This window comes from Strigops habroptila, chromosome 1, assembly GCF_004027225.2.
Source record: "Strigops habroptila isolate Jane chromosome 1, bStrHab1.2.pri, whole genome shotgun sequence".
NCBI lineage: Eukaryota > Metazoa > Chordata > Aves > Psittaciformes > Psittacidae > Strigops > Strigops habroptila.
Genome location: NC_044277.2, coordinates 76,049,596 through 76,067,912, shown reverse-complemented (window position 1 = coordinate 76,067,912; position 18,317 = coordinate 76,049,596). Strand labels below are relative to the sequence as shown.

Below are 18,317 nucleotides of genomic sequence, written 5' to 3'. Positions count from 1 at the left end.
GCCGCCTGCCACTGCCCGCGGCTGGGGCCCGACCCTGGGCTGAGGCGGGGGACGCGGAGGAAGGACAGCGCGCAAGGCGAGGCCGGGGGGGGCAGCCGTGTGCGCAGCCGGTGCTGAGGGGGAGGGCAGAGGGCGGGCTGGTGCCCCTCTGGCTCCCGGGGACGGGCAGGGGTTGTCGGGGCCGGGCGGGCGCTGGGCTGGCGGTTCCCCGGCGGCCCGGAGCGTGGCGGAGGAGGCGCCTCGGCCGCGGCGGGACCGCGGCGGTTGCGGTGACCGGCTCGAGCCTGCCCGCCTCACCCCCCCTCCCGGTAACGGTCCCTCGCTCGGGGGCGGCCGTTGGCGGCTGGACGCGGCCGGCCCTGCCCCTTCTCCGCCCCGCTCCGCCCAGCCGCCTCCAGACACACGGGCGGGCCCGGCCCCCCCGCCCGCACACCCCCCCCGCAGCCCCGCACTCACGATCACTCACACGCACACGCCACCGGGGCGGCTCTGGCTGCCCGCCGCCTCCCTGCGCCGCGCTCCGCCAGCCGGGTCACCTTCCCGGCCGCTGGCACGGGAAGGGCGCCCTAGCCACTCTCTTTCCACACACACGCATCCCCCCCCGCCCCGCCGCCATCCGTCGCTTTGGGCCGTCCCCGCCCCGGGTGAGCGGGTGCCCCGGGCCATGAGCTGCGCCGGGGGGAGCGTCGTCCTCCCTCCCGCGGAGCCTCAGCGAAACCCCGGCGCCCCGCTGGAGCTGCCCGCCGGAGCGGGGGAGGCGACCGGGGACACCCCAGAGGAGGGAGAGAGCGGCGGCCCCAGCACCGGCGAGGGCCGGAGGGGCGGCTCGGAGGCGGGGGCCGCCGGCGGCGACAAGCCCGAGACCCGCTCGGTGTGCAGCAGTGAGAGCGGCAGCGGCAGCCACCCCGGCGGGGCCGGCCCCATCTGCAAGATCTGCTTCCAGGGACCCGAGCAGGTGAGGAGAGCACGGCGGGCGGGCGGGCGCACTTAGTGCGGACGGAGCGACCCTCCTCACCCGCACCCGCCGCTGCCGGAGGCGTCGGGCAGCGATCAGCACCACGGACAGGGCTCGGCGCCTCCGGCCCGGCCGCGTCCTCGCTGCCCTCTCCGCGACCGCCCGGGAGCCGGGCGAAGAGAGACCGAGTGCCGCTGCCTGCCCCCGGGGGAGAGCCCCCCACAGACCTGCCCTGCAGGAGCAGCCCTCTGCTGTGTCGCCGGCGGAACGGGTAGAGCCAGCCTCAGCTGTGAGAAACGCTTGGGGCAATTCTGAGTCGGCGCAGAGCTTTGAGGGAATTCAGAGATTGCGATGGCTGGCTTGCACACTGTGCATCTTCGTGCCATCGCGCTCGCTGGCTCTCCTCTCAGGGACTTTGAACAATACGAATCTCTCAGGTTTCTGTTAGACTTTAAAATGAGAGTGTTAGCTTACAGATAATGTCGAGAAGACCTCCAAGTATCTTCTGTCATGACACTACACTGGACAAAATATCAGCAATGGTTCCGTAACTAGCACTTTATAGTTTGTCTTGTAGTTGAGCTAAGCAAAATCTTGAGCTTTGAGCTAAGCAAAATCTTTTCAAGGAAAGAATAGCTGATCTATATAATCTAGAAATAGGTGAACTGCTGGGGGAAGTGTTCAGTTACATCATTTGGGGTCCTGCCTGACAGCTGTCTGGCTGTACAGCACAGAGCCCTGCTCCAAGAGTAGGGTTCTCTGTGATGTCACCCACTTCTTTCCTTGTGATGACTGCAAATAACTGTTGGAAAAATTCATCTGACCACTTTGGGTACTATTTGAGGTATCTGAAAAAGCTAATGCTTCTATTGCTTGATGCATAGTAATCTTCCACTTGTTTCACATATGCATGTAGACATCCATAGACAGTTATCCGGCTTTGTCTCATTAGAAGCACCTAGATGGTTTTAAGACGTTTAATTTGTGACTATTTTTGTAGCCAAAAATACATGCTTTTTCGCATACTGAAACTGAGACCAGCTCATTGCTATAGACCTGTCAATATTTGGTAGTGAGTATGCCTGTATAGAAAAGATTCCTTTAAAATTAATGTTTCTCTGTTGCCCTTTTCAGGGTGAACTGTTAAATCCTTGCCGCTGTGATGGGTCAGTACGATATACACATCAGCTTTGCCTGTTAAAGTGGATAAGTGAAAGAGGATCATGGACCTGTGAACTGTGCTGTTACAGATACCATGTTATAGCAATTAAAATGAAAAAGCCTTGCCAGGTAACTTGTTTTTGTTGGTTCTTTTTTTTGTTTTTGTTGTGGGTTTCTTTTTTTCTTTTAAAAATATGTTTTTCCAATTATTTTTAAAACCAAAATGATTCTTATGTTTATTTCAAGGTTCTTGGAAAATAAACCAGCACCCACTTGAAGCTAGTTTTTAAGATTATTTTAGTACATTAAGACATATTAAACCATGCAGTCCTTTGATTGTTATGTTCTTCTAGCTTTTGGCTTGCCATAGGAGTGGTCTTCAGAGGTTGTGAAATTCTATAAGTAGATAAGTCATACTGAGACATGACAGAACAACTTGAATCTCCCTGATTCACTTTCTAAACTTTAAACATGTCTTTATAGTTTGCTAAAGACTCAGTCAAAGGTTGATTTCACTCATTCATTCCAGCTTGGGGTCCAGAGGAGAGAGGCAAGGAAAACTTCTGTTGCCTGTGCATTCATCTGTAAAAAAGTAAACGGATTTGACTTTTCAGTCTTGGCATGATCCAGAGTAGCAGAATGTTCTTTAAGTTTTGTCCACTGATAGCTGTTTCAGAAGCTGAAATGTGCAGTAATGTTTTTCACAGCTCCTTTTTAACACCATTACAATGTGCGGGAAGTTAGAACATTACAGTGGTAGCATGTTCAGGGAGAGGGGAGGGGAAACTCAAAGCTTCAGCAGACCTGTTAGGGAAGCCTTAATACCACTTTGTATATCAGAATTCTTTAGAGGCTTAAAATTCCATCCTAGAAATTGTATTTCATAACATCTGAGGAACACATTAATAAGATAATCGTATCTGGTTTTAGTTGTGATTCTGTGAGCTCAGAGATGATGGAGCTCTCGAAGTCAAGAGCACTTGGGTCATTTTTCTGTGCCTGAGTTTGATTGGAGTTTTAGAGAAAAGACATGCTTGGATGGTAATGGCACTTGTGTGAATGTGATAAGCATTCCTTGGGTGTAGAGGATGTCTGTAATATTTGCTTACAGCTCTTCATATTAGGTGCAAGTACTTTCAGAGACAATTGTGACTTGAAGGTTTTTCTTTATGAATCCACAAAGCAAACCTTTTGATGAGCTTTCCTAGGTAGGACCTTTATGATATAAAAAAAGTGATGGATTTGTAGAACACTCCAGAAAATAAAGGTGGTAGATTCTACTTCTACATAGACTTTATCTGGTGGTTTAGCATGGGATTCTGTTTGATCTTTTTGGCTTTTTTTTTTTTAACCCTTTAAAAATATTTGTTTCCTGTGTATCCACAGCAATCTCATCCTTCTTCTAGCAGAGGTTATATTAGCAATAGTTTGCAATGGTAGTCTCTGAAAATAGTTGTTAGACAGCAAAGACATGACACAGTTACTTGCAAAGAGGTTTCTAATATTATCTGATATGTCCCAAGGTAGCCAAAATACCCATACAGGACAGCAGATATGGCACAACTTATGAGAGACTCTGGAACAGCTGGAGGCCAAGTGGGATATTAAAAGACACCTGAAATGGCACTAGAAACCTATCTGTGGGGAACAGAATCAAGCCTCAGTTTGAAGAACTATTCAATTTCTGTGGAAAATAGAAGCAAAGAAGAAAGTGTCAGTAGGTGACAGAATAGACAACAATGTTCAGCCAAGCTATGACTGAAGTAGAAAGAAACAAAAGAGCCAAGTTAAATGCCATTCTCTTCATGAGTTATGGCACTGTTTTGTTTGGGGTTTTTTTTGGGGGGGACACACAGGATGGGATGGGAGTAGATTCATGTTCTTTCTTTGAGAGCTTAAAAAATATTTGATTTATTCTTAACCCTGTCTTTCATTTTTAATGTAAATTATTTAAGTCTGTCCTTTTTTATTCTTGACAGAATAGCATAAAAAAAGATTTCACATAGTTGCACACTCAAATAATAAGTTAGACATAAATTCATTAGGTCAACTGACACCCAAAAGGTCATGCGTCTCTTCGGAGGGATGCAGTAACACCTTTCTCATTCTCCTACACTGAATATTCCTCTTGTAGTTACAAAATTTAAAAGGAAGTCTCAAAACTGCAATCGTTTGTGTATTTTTACGAGGGTGATCAGTCTTAAAATGCCCTCACTCTTCTCTCATATTCTGGAGTGTAATAGTACTGGCATTTTTAAGAGCCATCTTGGTTTAAGCTGTTGGACAAGTTCTGAATCATTTGCTTGACTACACAAAAGCCTGTTTTAAGGTTACTTTTTGTTCAGATTTGGTAAAATCTAAGGGCTAGCCCATTTCAATACAGAGTAGTTTACCACATCTTTACTGAGGTAGCTAATGTACTTAAAGTTCCCAAACAAGCAAGACTTCGTGCATTACGTTAGATACAATGTTTGAACAGTAGCAGGTCACTCTTTTATGGCTAGTAGCAGTCTGCCCCAGTGCATGTTCTTCAGATTGTCTCTACCAGTCTTTTACTTACTACATCTGTGTAGGCAATGTCATATGAGGGAAAAAGGATGCTGTTTACCAAAGTAACTTTTTCTCAGTGAATTGTCTATGCAGATTTACACCAGCTCCTCAGGTTTACTTTTAGCTCCTGTATTTATGGAATGTAACAATGTGTAGGGAGTTAAGAAGTAGGAGATTTTTCTATGTTTTCTTCCAGAATATTGGAATAGATGTGAATATTCCCTTTAATATCTAACATTTTCTATGGTTTCTGTTGCTTCATGGCAGGGAAAGTAATCCCAAAGGGGGGCCTCTTTGGAGGCAGTACATTCAAGGAACAAAATTTGCTATGGTAAGTGACTATTCCGATAGAAATTTTTCCAGTGTCACTTCGTATATTTCAGCAGCTACTACTTATCACTTTTAAGAATCCAATCCTGGAAACACATAGACTTTTAACACAGGAATAGATCTTAAACCATAAAAAATAACAAATTTTTTATTTGTTGTGGTGGTAGGTGAGCACACAAACAAGAGATGGCGTTTGATATGGTGTTTCACAGAGAAATGCAGGTTTGAATTTTTTAGAGTGTCCTTCTCAGGGTCACAACAGAAAGATACTTAACCTTGCAATAGTCCATTAATGAAAGCACATGTTTACGTTGCTGGACTTTCGCCTCATGGCAGGGTGGAATTTGATCCAGTAATAGGCAAGATTATGTTAATAACTAGAAACTCTCTCCCCCAAACTATAGTGAGGGGAGTTGGAACAAATACTGCTCTGGGCAGAGAGTTTGGAAGGTTTTTTTAAACAACTTGAAAAGGAGGGAAAAACTTTAAATGTCTGACTTGGATATTAAATTCACTTAGAATTATATTTTAAATTAACAAGGAGAAAAAAAGCACAAGCAGAAATATTTTTTATATTGGTTAAGCTTTATAATTTGTACAGATTTCCTTCCCAAAGGAAATATAAACAGATTGCTTTATTTTTTATTGGTGATACATAATTATTAAGCTGTTAGCAAATCAGTTCAGTAGACTTGCATGAATGTATATTGAAGAATGTCAATTCTTTTGTAAGATTAAGAAATAATGTTTGAAAGTGGAATACAGTCATGCAAAGGTTAAGAAAACATACTTTGGTGCTAAAACCTATCATTTCTATAAAAATGAGCAATAAAGATACTTAAAGAATAACCTTTTCTAGAGTGTTACTGTAGTCTGTCATAAAAAAGTAATACATTAGATGTTTAAGATGCCCTGTGCTTCTGTTCATTAAAACATTGTTTTCTGGTACTTTAAGTGAACTGGACGTATTCCAAAAGCGATAGAGTAGGTTAGTATGCTAATTTAAAAGCTAATTGCATGACAATTCAGCACCTTCTCTGACATCAGAAAAATCACAGACCAGTTATCAAAAAAAGTAATTTCTACATTGTTAAGTCTGATTTCTTCATATAGACAAAAAATTAAGATTGTTCTTAGTATTATTATTTAAGCAAGTATGTAGTTACTGTAGGTGGAATGTGGCTTACGAGTTCAGTGGTTTTCAGTGGTTCTAATTGTGTTACTAACATTTGAGATATTCAGCATAAAAATTACTCTGTTCAACAGTTTTCGTGAATTACAGGTTCAAATTTTCAAGTCTTGTTGATGTGAATAGTCCTCACTCATTTGAGTAATCTCACTGGCATCAATTAGCTAAGCATGAGCAGGAGGCTCTGTAGCAGATTGCATGCACGTGTATGCATGTTATATTAAAAAATGAAAAAGATCTTCAGATACTTCAGTATGGAGGCCAGTGGCCAGAAAAAATATGTAATAAATGTTTAGTAAAAGTTATTGCTAATGACTATGCTCAGCTGGATGAAATCATTTACTTTTTGTAGGCATAACTAAAAAGGGGAAAGGGAGAAGGCTCAGGTCTCCAATAGTGCTTTTAAAACCACGCTATGGACTAACAACAATCTACTAATGTTGTTGCTGTTACTGTAATGAAGATCGAGGAGGATACATTGTGCTATTCAACATGTCAGTGCACACAAAGAAAAAGGTTTGTCCCAGTCTTGGACTATATACAAAGAAGTCTGAACAAGAGATAAGGGACAAGTCTATGGGGATATATAAAACCAGTGATCTGTGTACAGTAACCATTTTTAACTATCACTGAGTTCTTGGCATCTCAAATGGGATGAGTTTTAAGATGCCTCTTGAAAAAAAGATAATGAAGCTTTGCAGGCAGCCTTTGAATGTGAAGGCAGTATAGAAGGGCTGTTGTTAGAAAATTAAATACTTGGCTGAGATAATTATCATGAACAGAACAGAGATGAGAGTCGATGTCTGAGTAACCATTAGAAGGTAATTAATGTCAGTAAAAGCCTGGAAGGACTTAAAAAATCAAGTCAAGTCTTTTTTATTTGATGTGATGGGGAAGAGAGGAACCAGCATAGCAGAGAAAGAAGGGCAGGGACATGGTCAAAGCAGTGGACTGAAAAAAAAAAAGCATTTCGAGCAGTCTTGTAGTCATGGAGGAAATTGCATTTGTCTTGAGCTTAAAAGCTGTTACAGTAGTGCGGATATAAGATTAAAGAGATGATGAAAAATTAATTTTTCATATATGAATAGTCTTAGATATGCTATATAGAAAGCACCTGCAAGCTTTAGAAATACTGTGAACAGGAAGATCCAAAAAGATATTTAAATTTAATGGGTTATAGAATCCTCATGGGTTGAAGGACAAATGCATACTTGAGGAAAGCTGCACTGTGAAAATCCCAGAGACTTTAGTGAACTTACATGTATGGTAAGATTTGTACAAAAGGTGGTAGAAACAGACAAATATTTTAGTTTTGACAAGAGAGAGAATCCTGAAACAGAAAAGTAGGTCTGTCAGTCATCAGCATAGGTACAGTCATTGTACTTCTCACTCTTTCTTTTCTAAGCATCTACTTTTGGCTATTTCTAGGGAGGAATTACTAGACTAGATAGACCTTTTGATTCGAAACACTCTGGGTGGTTCCAGTGACATGCACTAGTGGTGACTATGGTCAGTTCTAAGTAACATACTTAATGAGTTTAGAAATAAAAAAATAGCAGGGCTGTTGGAGAGGCCAATGATGTCAAATTTGTGCGGTTTTTCTATGGTGGGAAAGGCAAATACATTTCCTGTTTACTTTCTGGAAAAGAACTGAAGGTAAATGAAAGACCGACAAAGAGAATTGGTGTGAGTGGGTCAGGAGGAAGGACAGAATCATGTCACTGATGCAAAGTAGAGGGATTATAGAAGAAGAGAGGACAGTAAAAATTTCACCACTGACAGGAAGGACAGAAATGCAGAAAGAGAAAGCACCAGAGGGAAAACACTAAGGGGTAATGAATTTCATGTTGTCTTACGCTTTCTTTGTTTTCTTGTAATTAATGCACAGAGAGACTCAGAGATAAAAGGAGTAGAGAGCTGAAAAATAAAGACAGCAAAAAGGTGTGGAGGCGGAAGTCAGTTGAGCTTGAGAAACACATTTGGTTAGCCATTCAGATGAGGAAACAAATTCATCATGGAGCAAGTGAGCAGGCCACTAGTGCATTTCTAGCATCCTAGAAGCAAAATACACATCTGTTAGCATACAGAACTGAAGAAGTGCAAGATGGACATTACAGTGGAAAGGAGGAACAAAACTGTACAAGCTTTAGAAAGATGGAGAGAATTGCTAACTAATGACAGCTAAGAGGGAATGGGATAAGAAGAATCATCAGTACCAATGATCTGAAAATTGTGAAATAATAATATATGAACAGATGAAGTGATTCTATCACATTGATATCACAGTGATAGTTGGGTAGGGATAAGGAAGAACTAATAACAAAAGACGAGAAATAGACATATGTGAAAAGCTAATCAAAGCAATGAATGGCTGTTTGTTGAACGTAATCACCAGCATCTACCTAGTGCATGTCACTGAAGCCACTCAGAGTGCATGAAAACAAAAGGTCTATCTGCTCTAGTAACTTCTCTCTAGAAGTAGCCAAAACTAGATGTTTAGATAAGAGAGACTGTGAGAAGTAATACAACTACATCTATGCTGTTGACACCGAAGCATACTTGTAAGTCCAATGAGGAGAGATGATATTCATCTAAGATGTCAAAGTGGTCAGCAACATGGGAGCTGAAGCCATTAGGAAGGATCATGGGAAACTATAAAGAGAGTAAAGAATTGAAATTGGAAGGATGAAGTAGAAAGGGATTAAGCACACAGAAAATAGAAGCTTAAAAGGGGAAGAAGATGGATTTTGCTTTAGAGAGTCCTATGAAAGAACTGAGAGTGAGGAGGGGCAGGGGGGAGATTTAGGTCAGAACTGCCAAAACTTGGAAACCAACTGTTTGAAAGCTATGATTCAGTTCAGAAATGTAGATATTCCTAGTCTTAAGGTTTTAACATTGTATGGCAAAAACTGCGCTTTCTTGCTGGTTGGCATGGATCAAGCCTGGATCACAGCAATCCTGGGCACAGCTACAGCTTAGGCAGAGAAGAGATTGAGAGCAGCCCTGCGGAGAAGGTCTTGGGAGTGTTGGTTAATGAGAAACTTAACATGAGCCGGCAGTATGCGCTTGCAGCCCAGAACGCCAACCGTATCCTGGGCTGCATCAAAAGAAGCATGACCAGCAGGTCAAAGGAGGTGATCCTGCCCCTCTACTCTGCTCTTGTGAGACCTCACTTGGAGTACTGTGTACAGTTCTGGTCTCCTCAACATAAAAAGGACATGGAGCTGTTGGAGCAGGTTCAGAGGAGGGCCACGAGGATGATCAGGGGGCTGGAGCACCTCCCGTATGAAGACAGGCTGAGAGAGTTGGGGCTGTTCAGCCTGGAGAAGAGAAGGCTGCGTGGTGACCTCATAGCAGCCTTCCAGTATCTGAAGGGAGCCTACAAGGATGCTGGGGAGGGCCTCTTCGTTAGGGACTGTAGTGAAAGGACAAGGGGTAATGGATTCAAACTTAAACAGGGGAAGTTCAGGTTAGATATAAGGAAGAAGTTCTTTACAGTGAGGGTGGTGAGGCACTGGGATGGGTTGCCCAAGGAAGTTGTGAATGCTCCATCCTTGGCGGTGTTCAAGGCTAGGTTGGATGGAGTATTGGGTAACATGGTTTAGTGAGAGGTGTCCCTGCCCATGGCAGGGAATTGGAACTAGATGAATTTAAGGTCCTTTCCAACCCTTACGATTCTATGATTCTATGATTCTAAGATCGAAGCAGTGATCTAGAAGGTGTAGTTAATATTTGTAATTTTGCTGCAGTGATTGGACTGCCACCAGCAAACACTCGAGATCTGCTTTCCTGATTCTCTGTGTCTTCCCACTTTGCTAGATGGAACATTTGGTCAAAGTTGGCATCTCAACTGGTAGAACTCAGGAAATCTGTTGTTCTTGTCAGATCATCAGCTATAGCCTGCAGGGAGATAGACAAGCCACTCTGGTGCTCATTATTTAAGATAGGGGATTATCTGTAAAAAATAGATTAGGCAAAGAAATGCTAATTAGATCATAGACAACAGTTTTGTACTAACATGTGGATAGTGTTTTTAAACTAGTTCTCTTGCATTCACTTAGGCAGTTTTGTTTTATACTAAGGTAATCAAGCACCTACACAAAATAAATAAATCAGAGCATGTTTTTAAAAGAAGAAGGAGCATTAAAGGTACGTCGGGGTGTGGCCCTGTATGTTCCTCTTTTATTTTCTGTAGCTTATTAAAAAAGTAATTGTTTTCTTGTTTTATTTTGTGAAATGTGTGGATTGTGCTCACAGCAGCTTGACTGCTTGAATGGTGTGAAGCAACAGTTAGTGCAATGTAAACTGTGAATGGTACTTTGAAATAAAGTCTTAATTAAAAGTGTCGTCCTGATCTAGTGGTAAGATAGATTCAGGTATAGATAGATACAGATATATGATATAGATATATGATATATGATATATGATATGTATATAGATATATATCTATATACATATATAGATATAGATATATAGATATGTAGATATATATATAGAGAGACAGATAGATAGATACATTTAAAAAATGTCATTATCTTGGTGTATTAAATAGTGGCTTAACTACTTCAATTAAAAAGGTGGATTCTTTGAGCCTAAGATTTTCTTGGGGCAAATTCATTAACAGGAGACATGGTACAAGGTTGTTTTTCAGAGGAAATTTCTTGAATAACAGTTATTACTGAAATTGTAAGCATTGATTATGTATTTGCAGCAGATTGCTTTAGAAAAATACTTCCAAAATTAAAAGGCCTTGTGAATGAAAATCTAGATAGCTACATGTACATAGTTACTGCAGTTTTAAGTGGATATCTAAGTAAACAATGCAAGATTTAAGATATGGTGTGGGACCTGCATTCAGGAGGCTTTGAGTTACTGGTTTTTGTCATTTTTTGTCTGTTTGATTTGATATTTTTCCAATAGCTTCATCTTCTAGCCTAAAATTGATGAAATTTATTTAGCGATGAAACATTTGTGAGGTTTTCAAATACAAATTTTTATCTCTTTGTCTTACATCCAAAATCTTGATTATTCAGGTCTTTAATTACTATCAACAGAGATTAGTGAAAAACATTGTAACCAAGTACTGGTAGTTTCAGCATGCTGCTTCTATCTGTTAGTGTGAAAACTTGCTAATAAGTGATAGTGTGCTGCTTTTATACCTCGTATCTATGATTCCTTAGCTCATGCTTATTTGGCAATGTAAGTAGCCTGCCCTGAGCACTAAATGCTACCATAACCTCCTGAGTTCTCTTCCAGTTCTCTTCTGTGCTAACTGTGAAGTGCCACTGCAGTTTTTTCCACAACTGAAATTTGTCAAAGAAAAGTTTTATTAAATTCATTTTGAAACTTCCTTTTAATGTTTCTTGGTCTTGAATGTTGGTCAGTTTGCATTTGGAGTCTTCAGTGCTTCATCCGAATGACTGGTAGTCATGCTAACTTCTTTCTTAAATTGTTCAGCTGGGGAGACAGCTTGTGCATCCATTGCACTTAGATTTTTTAATTTTTTTGTCCCATACGTGGATTCAAATTGGATGTTTGGTATTCAGACTCAAAACTCTTATTGCTTCAACAGTGTGCAGTGGACAGCCCCATCTCCTTTCATGCTAGCACTGCAACAGTGAAAGAACAATTTGACCTCAGTTCTTTTGAAGAACTCATCTGAGTCAGAGCATTTGTGTTGTGAGTTTTTCTTGTGTGACGCTTTTCTCATAGGTTTCTTTGCTTTTTGTTTTCATTTATTTAATCTTTCCTTTGTATTTTCTTTATTTCTAAATTTCTTTTTTCTGGCTACTTTTGTTTACATTTCAGTGAAGCTGATGGAGAATGAGTATTCCAGATTTAGCCACATGCTATTTACTTTCCTCTTTTTTCCCCTTCCACCCCCAATTTTTACATCTTTTTCTGGCAGTGTCTTCCCTCCAGGGCAGCATTAAACTTTGCCATTTCTGTGACAAGCATATTCCCAGTACAGGAATACACTGTACTGATACCCACACAAACTATATTACTGGATGGAGGCTATTTCCTGAGCTAACACTCATTTTTCTTTTCTTTTATGCCCAAAACCCAGATATAATAAATAAATAATTCATTAGTAGTTTCAGAAAATCACAAACCTTACCATCAAGATGAAATACTTGTGAGCTTCATATGCTTCATATGTATTTTGTTACTCTGCTAACACTGAAAGAAGATTATTCCAAGCACTACAAGGATCTTGAAAAAGGCAAATTCCATAAAACTAACACTCAGGAAAATGTATCTGGAGAAAATGAGAGCAAACTTCAGTATGCCTGCTCTCAGGCTAAGGAAGCTCCCTCTTCTTACCAGGCAAGAACAGACAAAGAGTCTACTTCTTAATGGAATGCTTTATGTATCTTTCATTGCTATTATCTGAGCAATTTGCAATTTACAATCTACTTGCTTGTGATTACTTCCAGTACTTTGTGTTCCTCCTTGGATGACTAAATTCTGCATCTCAATTTCAGGGCTGCTGTTTCATAGGAGGAAAGCAATATGACATATTTTACTTGAAGGAATTGGCATAACAGCTGATGTGAGCTCACTGGTTCACATCAGAATAGCACAAATAGAATATAGGAGCCCTACACTTACAGCCTTTTCCTGCATGTGCAACATTGTCCTCCACATAGCCTCCTCCTTTAGTGAACACAGGAATCATCAGAAACTCCAATCATTTGATGTCACCTTCCAAAAAAGACACTTTGCCTGCATTTAAAAGTACAATTATGACTTAGAATCCTCCTGAGACTTAATAAAGAGGGTCACTTCCTCCTCAGGCAGCATTTACAGAGTATTACCTATCATCTCATTGCTTTCTGGATTCTTGCACCAAATAGAAATTTGATTAATTACAGATGCCTTCTGACATATGTCAAACCTAAGAGCAAGTTCTTAATATCATCCACTAGTCAGTGTAATGAGAGAGACCATCAAATGCATCTTGGGGATTTCAAAATCTTCTGGTCCAGCCTGTCCTTTCCTTCCTATAGCCTTGGGTAACAGATTTAGAAAATGTGTGAAATTGATGGTTATTCTAGGGAAATACATGTACTTCAGAGTTTCTCCACTGAGAGTGGATATGGTCACCATGTACTTGAATATGTTCAGAAATCTGTGGAAAATCTGCATTCACTGCAAAGATTTTATGGCTGTGGGGATTTTGGAAACTTGCCTTTCCTCTGTGCCTTTCCCTCATGCTTTTGTAGATCTTGTTGGTATAATTGCTGTGAACCTAGCCACAGCAATTAGGACCTACAAGATCCAAGGACTTCAGTCTTCTAGCCTGGACTATTTCAGAGGAAAAGATAGTTTTGGTAGTTTAAAGTTACTCCTGGTGTTTATCACATGACACAAGTGAATCTTTGTCTTTGTTGTATGTCTCTAACGTACTAGATCCCCAGGATAACCTCCAAAATGTTTCTTTCTTCCTTATCTGGGTTCAGAGGTACAGGCTTCAAGTCTGTTTACTTAAAAATCATCTAGATTTCCACAGTGCTATGTCCTCTCACCTGGAATTAGCATAGTTGAGGTGTGAATAAGAAGCCATATCTTTGTCTCTGTGTCACACTGTCCCTTTTTCCCCATCCTTTCCTAATTTTGCTGATGAATTGGCCATGTTATCTAGGTACTGAACCATTGTTACCTCTGACTTATCAATCCCTAAGGAAGTGACCCTTGACTATGAGATTCAACCTGTGACTATTTCTCTACTCCCCTCAGTAACTATGCTGACTACTCCTTTTCCAGTACTGTGACAGAAGTCAGGAAGATTCTTGGTATAGGGAGTTGCTTCAACAGGAGTTATGGTCTATTTTTTTTTTTTTTCTTCCTGGTAATCAAGGCCTAATTCCATTCAGGGGAATCATAGAATTGTAGACAGGTATGAGTTGGAAGGGAGCTTAAAGATCATCTAGTTCCAACCCCCTGCCATGGGCAGGGACTCCTTTCACTAGACCAGGTTGCTCAAAGCCCTACCCAGCCTGGCCTTAAACACTTCCAGGGATGGGGCAGCCACAGCTTCTCTGGGCAACCTGTGCCAGTGTCTCACCACCCTCGCAGTGAAGAATTTCTTCCTAATATCTAATCTAAATCTACCCTCTGTCAGTTTAAAACATTAAACCTCATCCTACCACTACACTCCCTGGTAAAAAGTCCCTCCCCATCATTCCTGTAGGCCCCCTTAAGGGGGAAGAGGGTTTTGTAGAATATGTGTTATGATATTAAAAAGAAAATTACTTGAAAAAGTTAAATAACTTTATTTATAAACTGAAATTCGTGTGGGAATTTTCATTGCTCCGAGGGGAGATTAATTTGCATCTCATGTTTATTTTCAAAGCTCTTTCTGAAAATTTCTGTATGTGCTTGAAGACCACAATCCTACTGATTGTCTGTGGCACTAGGCATCTCTGCAGGGTGTTGTACAGCTACCTGCTGGAGAATTCCACTACTGGACTCAGTTAGTCTGTTGGCTGAGTGCCTGAGCTGCTTCACTTTGGTAGACCATGAGCAGGCATTCAAAAGTGACATTCTAAAAGCTGTTCTACTATTGAAAAGTTGCCAAGGCTTGTTTTTTCATAGTCACAAAAAAATACCAGCATGGACCATGCCATCCTTCAGCATGGTCATTCCCAGTTCCCTGGGAGAAATCATGCTTTCCTTCCTTCAATTGTTCTTCTCCCTTAGAATCCTGTATGAGTTACGGCCAATAACTGCAGAAATGGTCCTCTTCACTACAGCATAGCAAAAGCTGTCTGGTGTCTGTCAGAATACTGCCCATTTTCCTGGGTTTGGGTTTGGTTTCTTTTTCTTTTTCATGTATTTTCTTCAGCTACTGAGCCATATTGGGTATTCTCTACTTCAGAGCTGGATGCTGGATAAGTTACTAACAGTCAGACAGGTCTGAGTGGGCAAACATGCGTGAAGAAGACTATTATGTCCTTCCCTTACCAGCTGCCCAGGCCAGTTATCTCTTCACATGCTTTGAGCCAAGAGATCTTATTCTAGCCGTTTCACAGTGCTGAGACATATTCCATTAGCTCTGTCTGCAGTCATTAGTCTTAGATGCTTTGCATTTTCTCACCTTGCAGTCTTGGTGTTTCTTAGAGTCTAGTGAGTGAGTGAGAGTTCCACCTGAGATGGAGAAACCTTCCTTGCTTTCTTCATTGGGGATTGTCCTTGTAAAGATGAGTTGCTCACGAACTTTGGGTATTGGAATTTTTCTCTAACTGCAATGGCAGAACCAGAAGACCTGCTTGCCTGACCTCTTATTCCAGAGACGTCAAAAAACCCAGCAGCCTATGTGCAAAAAATTTTCCAAGTGGGTAACAAATTGTTTCAGGACACATATCCTATAGGACCACTGGGGTGTTTTTCCAAGAGTGCTTTGAACTAGTTTCATCAGAGTTCAGTTGTTACTGCTAATATTTTTAAGGAATCTAGAAAAAGTGCTGGCTGTAGGACAGAGCAATCTCAGAGCTGCTGTTCTGAAAAGAAGACTTATACCTCCGTCATATGTAATTAGCGAACATAAGGACTGTTGTCTAGAGACAACAAAATGTGACTGTGTTTATAGACATAAACTTGAAAAACAACACTATGCAAACGAGAAAGTGGTTCTTTGATAAGGATATTTTCCATGCAGGCAGAATGTACTTACCTTTCATTCTTTTAGGTGCTTCTTATATTTGAGAGAAACTGAAGGTATTTTTATGTTTATGTTGGTACTGCAAGAGATGGTACATGGGTTATGTGTAAGTCCTATAAGCACCATTAAGCCAAGCACAATTTATAGTTTAGGGATGTTCAAACACAATTATATGAATGGATATTACAGTTTTTGATATTATAACCATTGCTTCTTGCAGTACTATGAATACTGATGCACAATATAACAAGTCAGAAAGCTGGATATTTTCACTGTTCAAAAGCATCAGTTATATTGTGCAATTTAATGTAATTAGTCCAAGGGATTTCAGACATATTCATGATATAGTTAGAGAGAAATATGTAGTTTCTGGTATAATGTATACTAGAAAGGCAACTATTTTCTTTTTTTACAGATATAGCTATTGCATTTGATGATACTTTGTATCTAAATTGCCACTTTCTGTAATTAAGAACTACATCTTATATATTTTCAGATCTTAAAAATGGAGTCTTAAATGTAACTGGGTGATTAAAACCATGGCTACCCCAAACTATTAGTGTCGTGGTTTGAGCCCAGCTGGTAACTCAGAACCACACAGCCGCTCGCTCACTCCCCCCCCCCCCCCCTTCTTCCTCCCCCCGCTCCCGGAGGGATGGGGAGGAGAATGGGAAGAATGCAACTCCCACGGGTTGAGATAAGAGCAGTCCCGCAACTAAGGTATAACACAAAACCACTACTGCTACCACCAATGATAATAACGATTAGTGAAATAACAAGGGGAGAGGATACAATTGCTCACCACCCGCCGACCGATACCCAGCCCGACCCGAGCAGTGATCTGGGCCTTCCGGGTAACTCCCCCCGGTTTATATACTGGGCATGACGTGCTGTGGTATGGAATACCCCTTTGGCTAGTTTGGGTCAGGTGTCCTGTCTCTGCTTCCTCCCGGCTTCCCCTCCTCCCTGGCAAAGCATGAGACTGAGAAAGTCCTTGGTTGGAATAAACATTACTTAGCAACAACTAAAAACATCAGTGTTATCAGCGTTGTTCCCAGGCTGAAAGTTAAAAAACACAGCACTGCACCAGCTACTAAGCAGGAGAAAAATGACTGCTATAGCTGAACCCAGGACAATTAGAAAAAATTGATTACTGATTCAAGCAACAGTACCTACTAGTTTGTAGTTGTGAGTATGTAACAGTACCCGAAAAAACAGGCAATCTACTTCTAAAATGTTGCTGTTTATTTTTAAATTAATAACTTAATATTTAAAATCATTATTAATAATTTTAAGCATACATGATATTAACTATTGTAATTATAAATATATTGCACATCTTCTAACAAAGTTTAATTATTATACACAATTTATAATATATAAAACAATTTTAATTAATAAGTTAATTCTTCCATTAGGTCAAAGTTTCAAGCAGTATATTATTTACTATACTCATTTGCACAGTTTAAGATTTTAAGATTAGGACCAAATTGTCTTCAAGTGAAGATTTATTACTAATTTAATTGATTCCAGAATCAATCTAATTGATTTGCCAATCTAATAAATTACATTCTAACTGACTTTCAGAGCGGGCTCTGCCAAATTTTGTACAAGCCAGAACACAGGACTGTCTTCATGCTTACATGCAAGTAGATAATACCTTGGTTACCTTGATATTCTTATCATCCTGCCTTTTAACCTTCACTCAAGATACACATAATCTTGCTTAGGGAGTAGTCAAGGCAACAGCCTTACTTCTGACCTCAGGATATATTTCTTTAGTCTTTTTGTTACCCTCAAAATCCAAAGTTTCCTTCAGCTTATATCTTACAAAGAAGCACATGAAATAAGGATCGTCTCTTCCCTCATGTGCATTTTCCAGATGTTCACATGAAAATTCTGATCCCATTCTGTGAATCAGTTTTTATTAAAAAATGTCAGGGGCCAATAGTTGTACTCAGTTGTTCTGGTGAAGTTGTACCCTTCAATGCTGAAACACATCATTGCCATATGGCAATAGGAAGGGTTTTTCAGCATCCAGAACCCACTGTAATAGGACAGTGTCAGAAATAGTTCCTGATGCTTTGTACCATACTAAAATCATCTCCCTACTCATCCTGATGGTGATGTGAATAGAGGAATCAATTTAATTTGCTTCCTCTTTGGTTCAGTGAATATCTAGGTGTTGTATGGGAAATGGAAGTGTTCCAATAAATTACTTGAAAGGAGTGCGACTATTGAATATCCTAAATACCATGTAAATCTCAGTTATTAAAATAGCATATTTAGAGGTGGAAGTTTAAACCCTTTCTATAACTGAGGTGAACAACAGGTTTGAGTGAAGGTCTCTCACAAGGGCATGCACCAGCCATGAGGGTGTAGAATATTCTCAGATATATCCTAAGTGTTTCCTCTTGTATGGATTGTAAAAATTATTTAATTATTCATAGAGTCAAAAAGACAGA

The 18,317-nt window shown here is 40.7% G+C and overlaps 1 protein-coding gene across 1 annotated transcript in view; it reads left to right on the top strand.

Moving 5' to 3' along the window:
* Positions 1 to 452: 452 nt before the first annotated feature.
* Positions 453 to 18,317, top strand: part of MARCHF11 (membrane associated ring-CH-type finger 11) — a 33,744-nt gene continuing 15,879 nt past the window's right edge. Inside the window, exons 1-2 of the mRNA XM_030506513.1 lie at positions 453 to 955; positions 2,090 to 2,245. Coding sequence (XP_030362373.1) covers positions 665 to 955; positions 2,090 to 2,245 — 447 coding nt within the window. The 5' untranslated portion in view covers positions 453 to 664. The remainder of the gene's footprint in view (positions 956 to 2,089; positions 2,246 to 18,317) is intronic.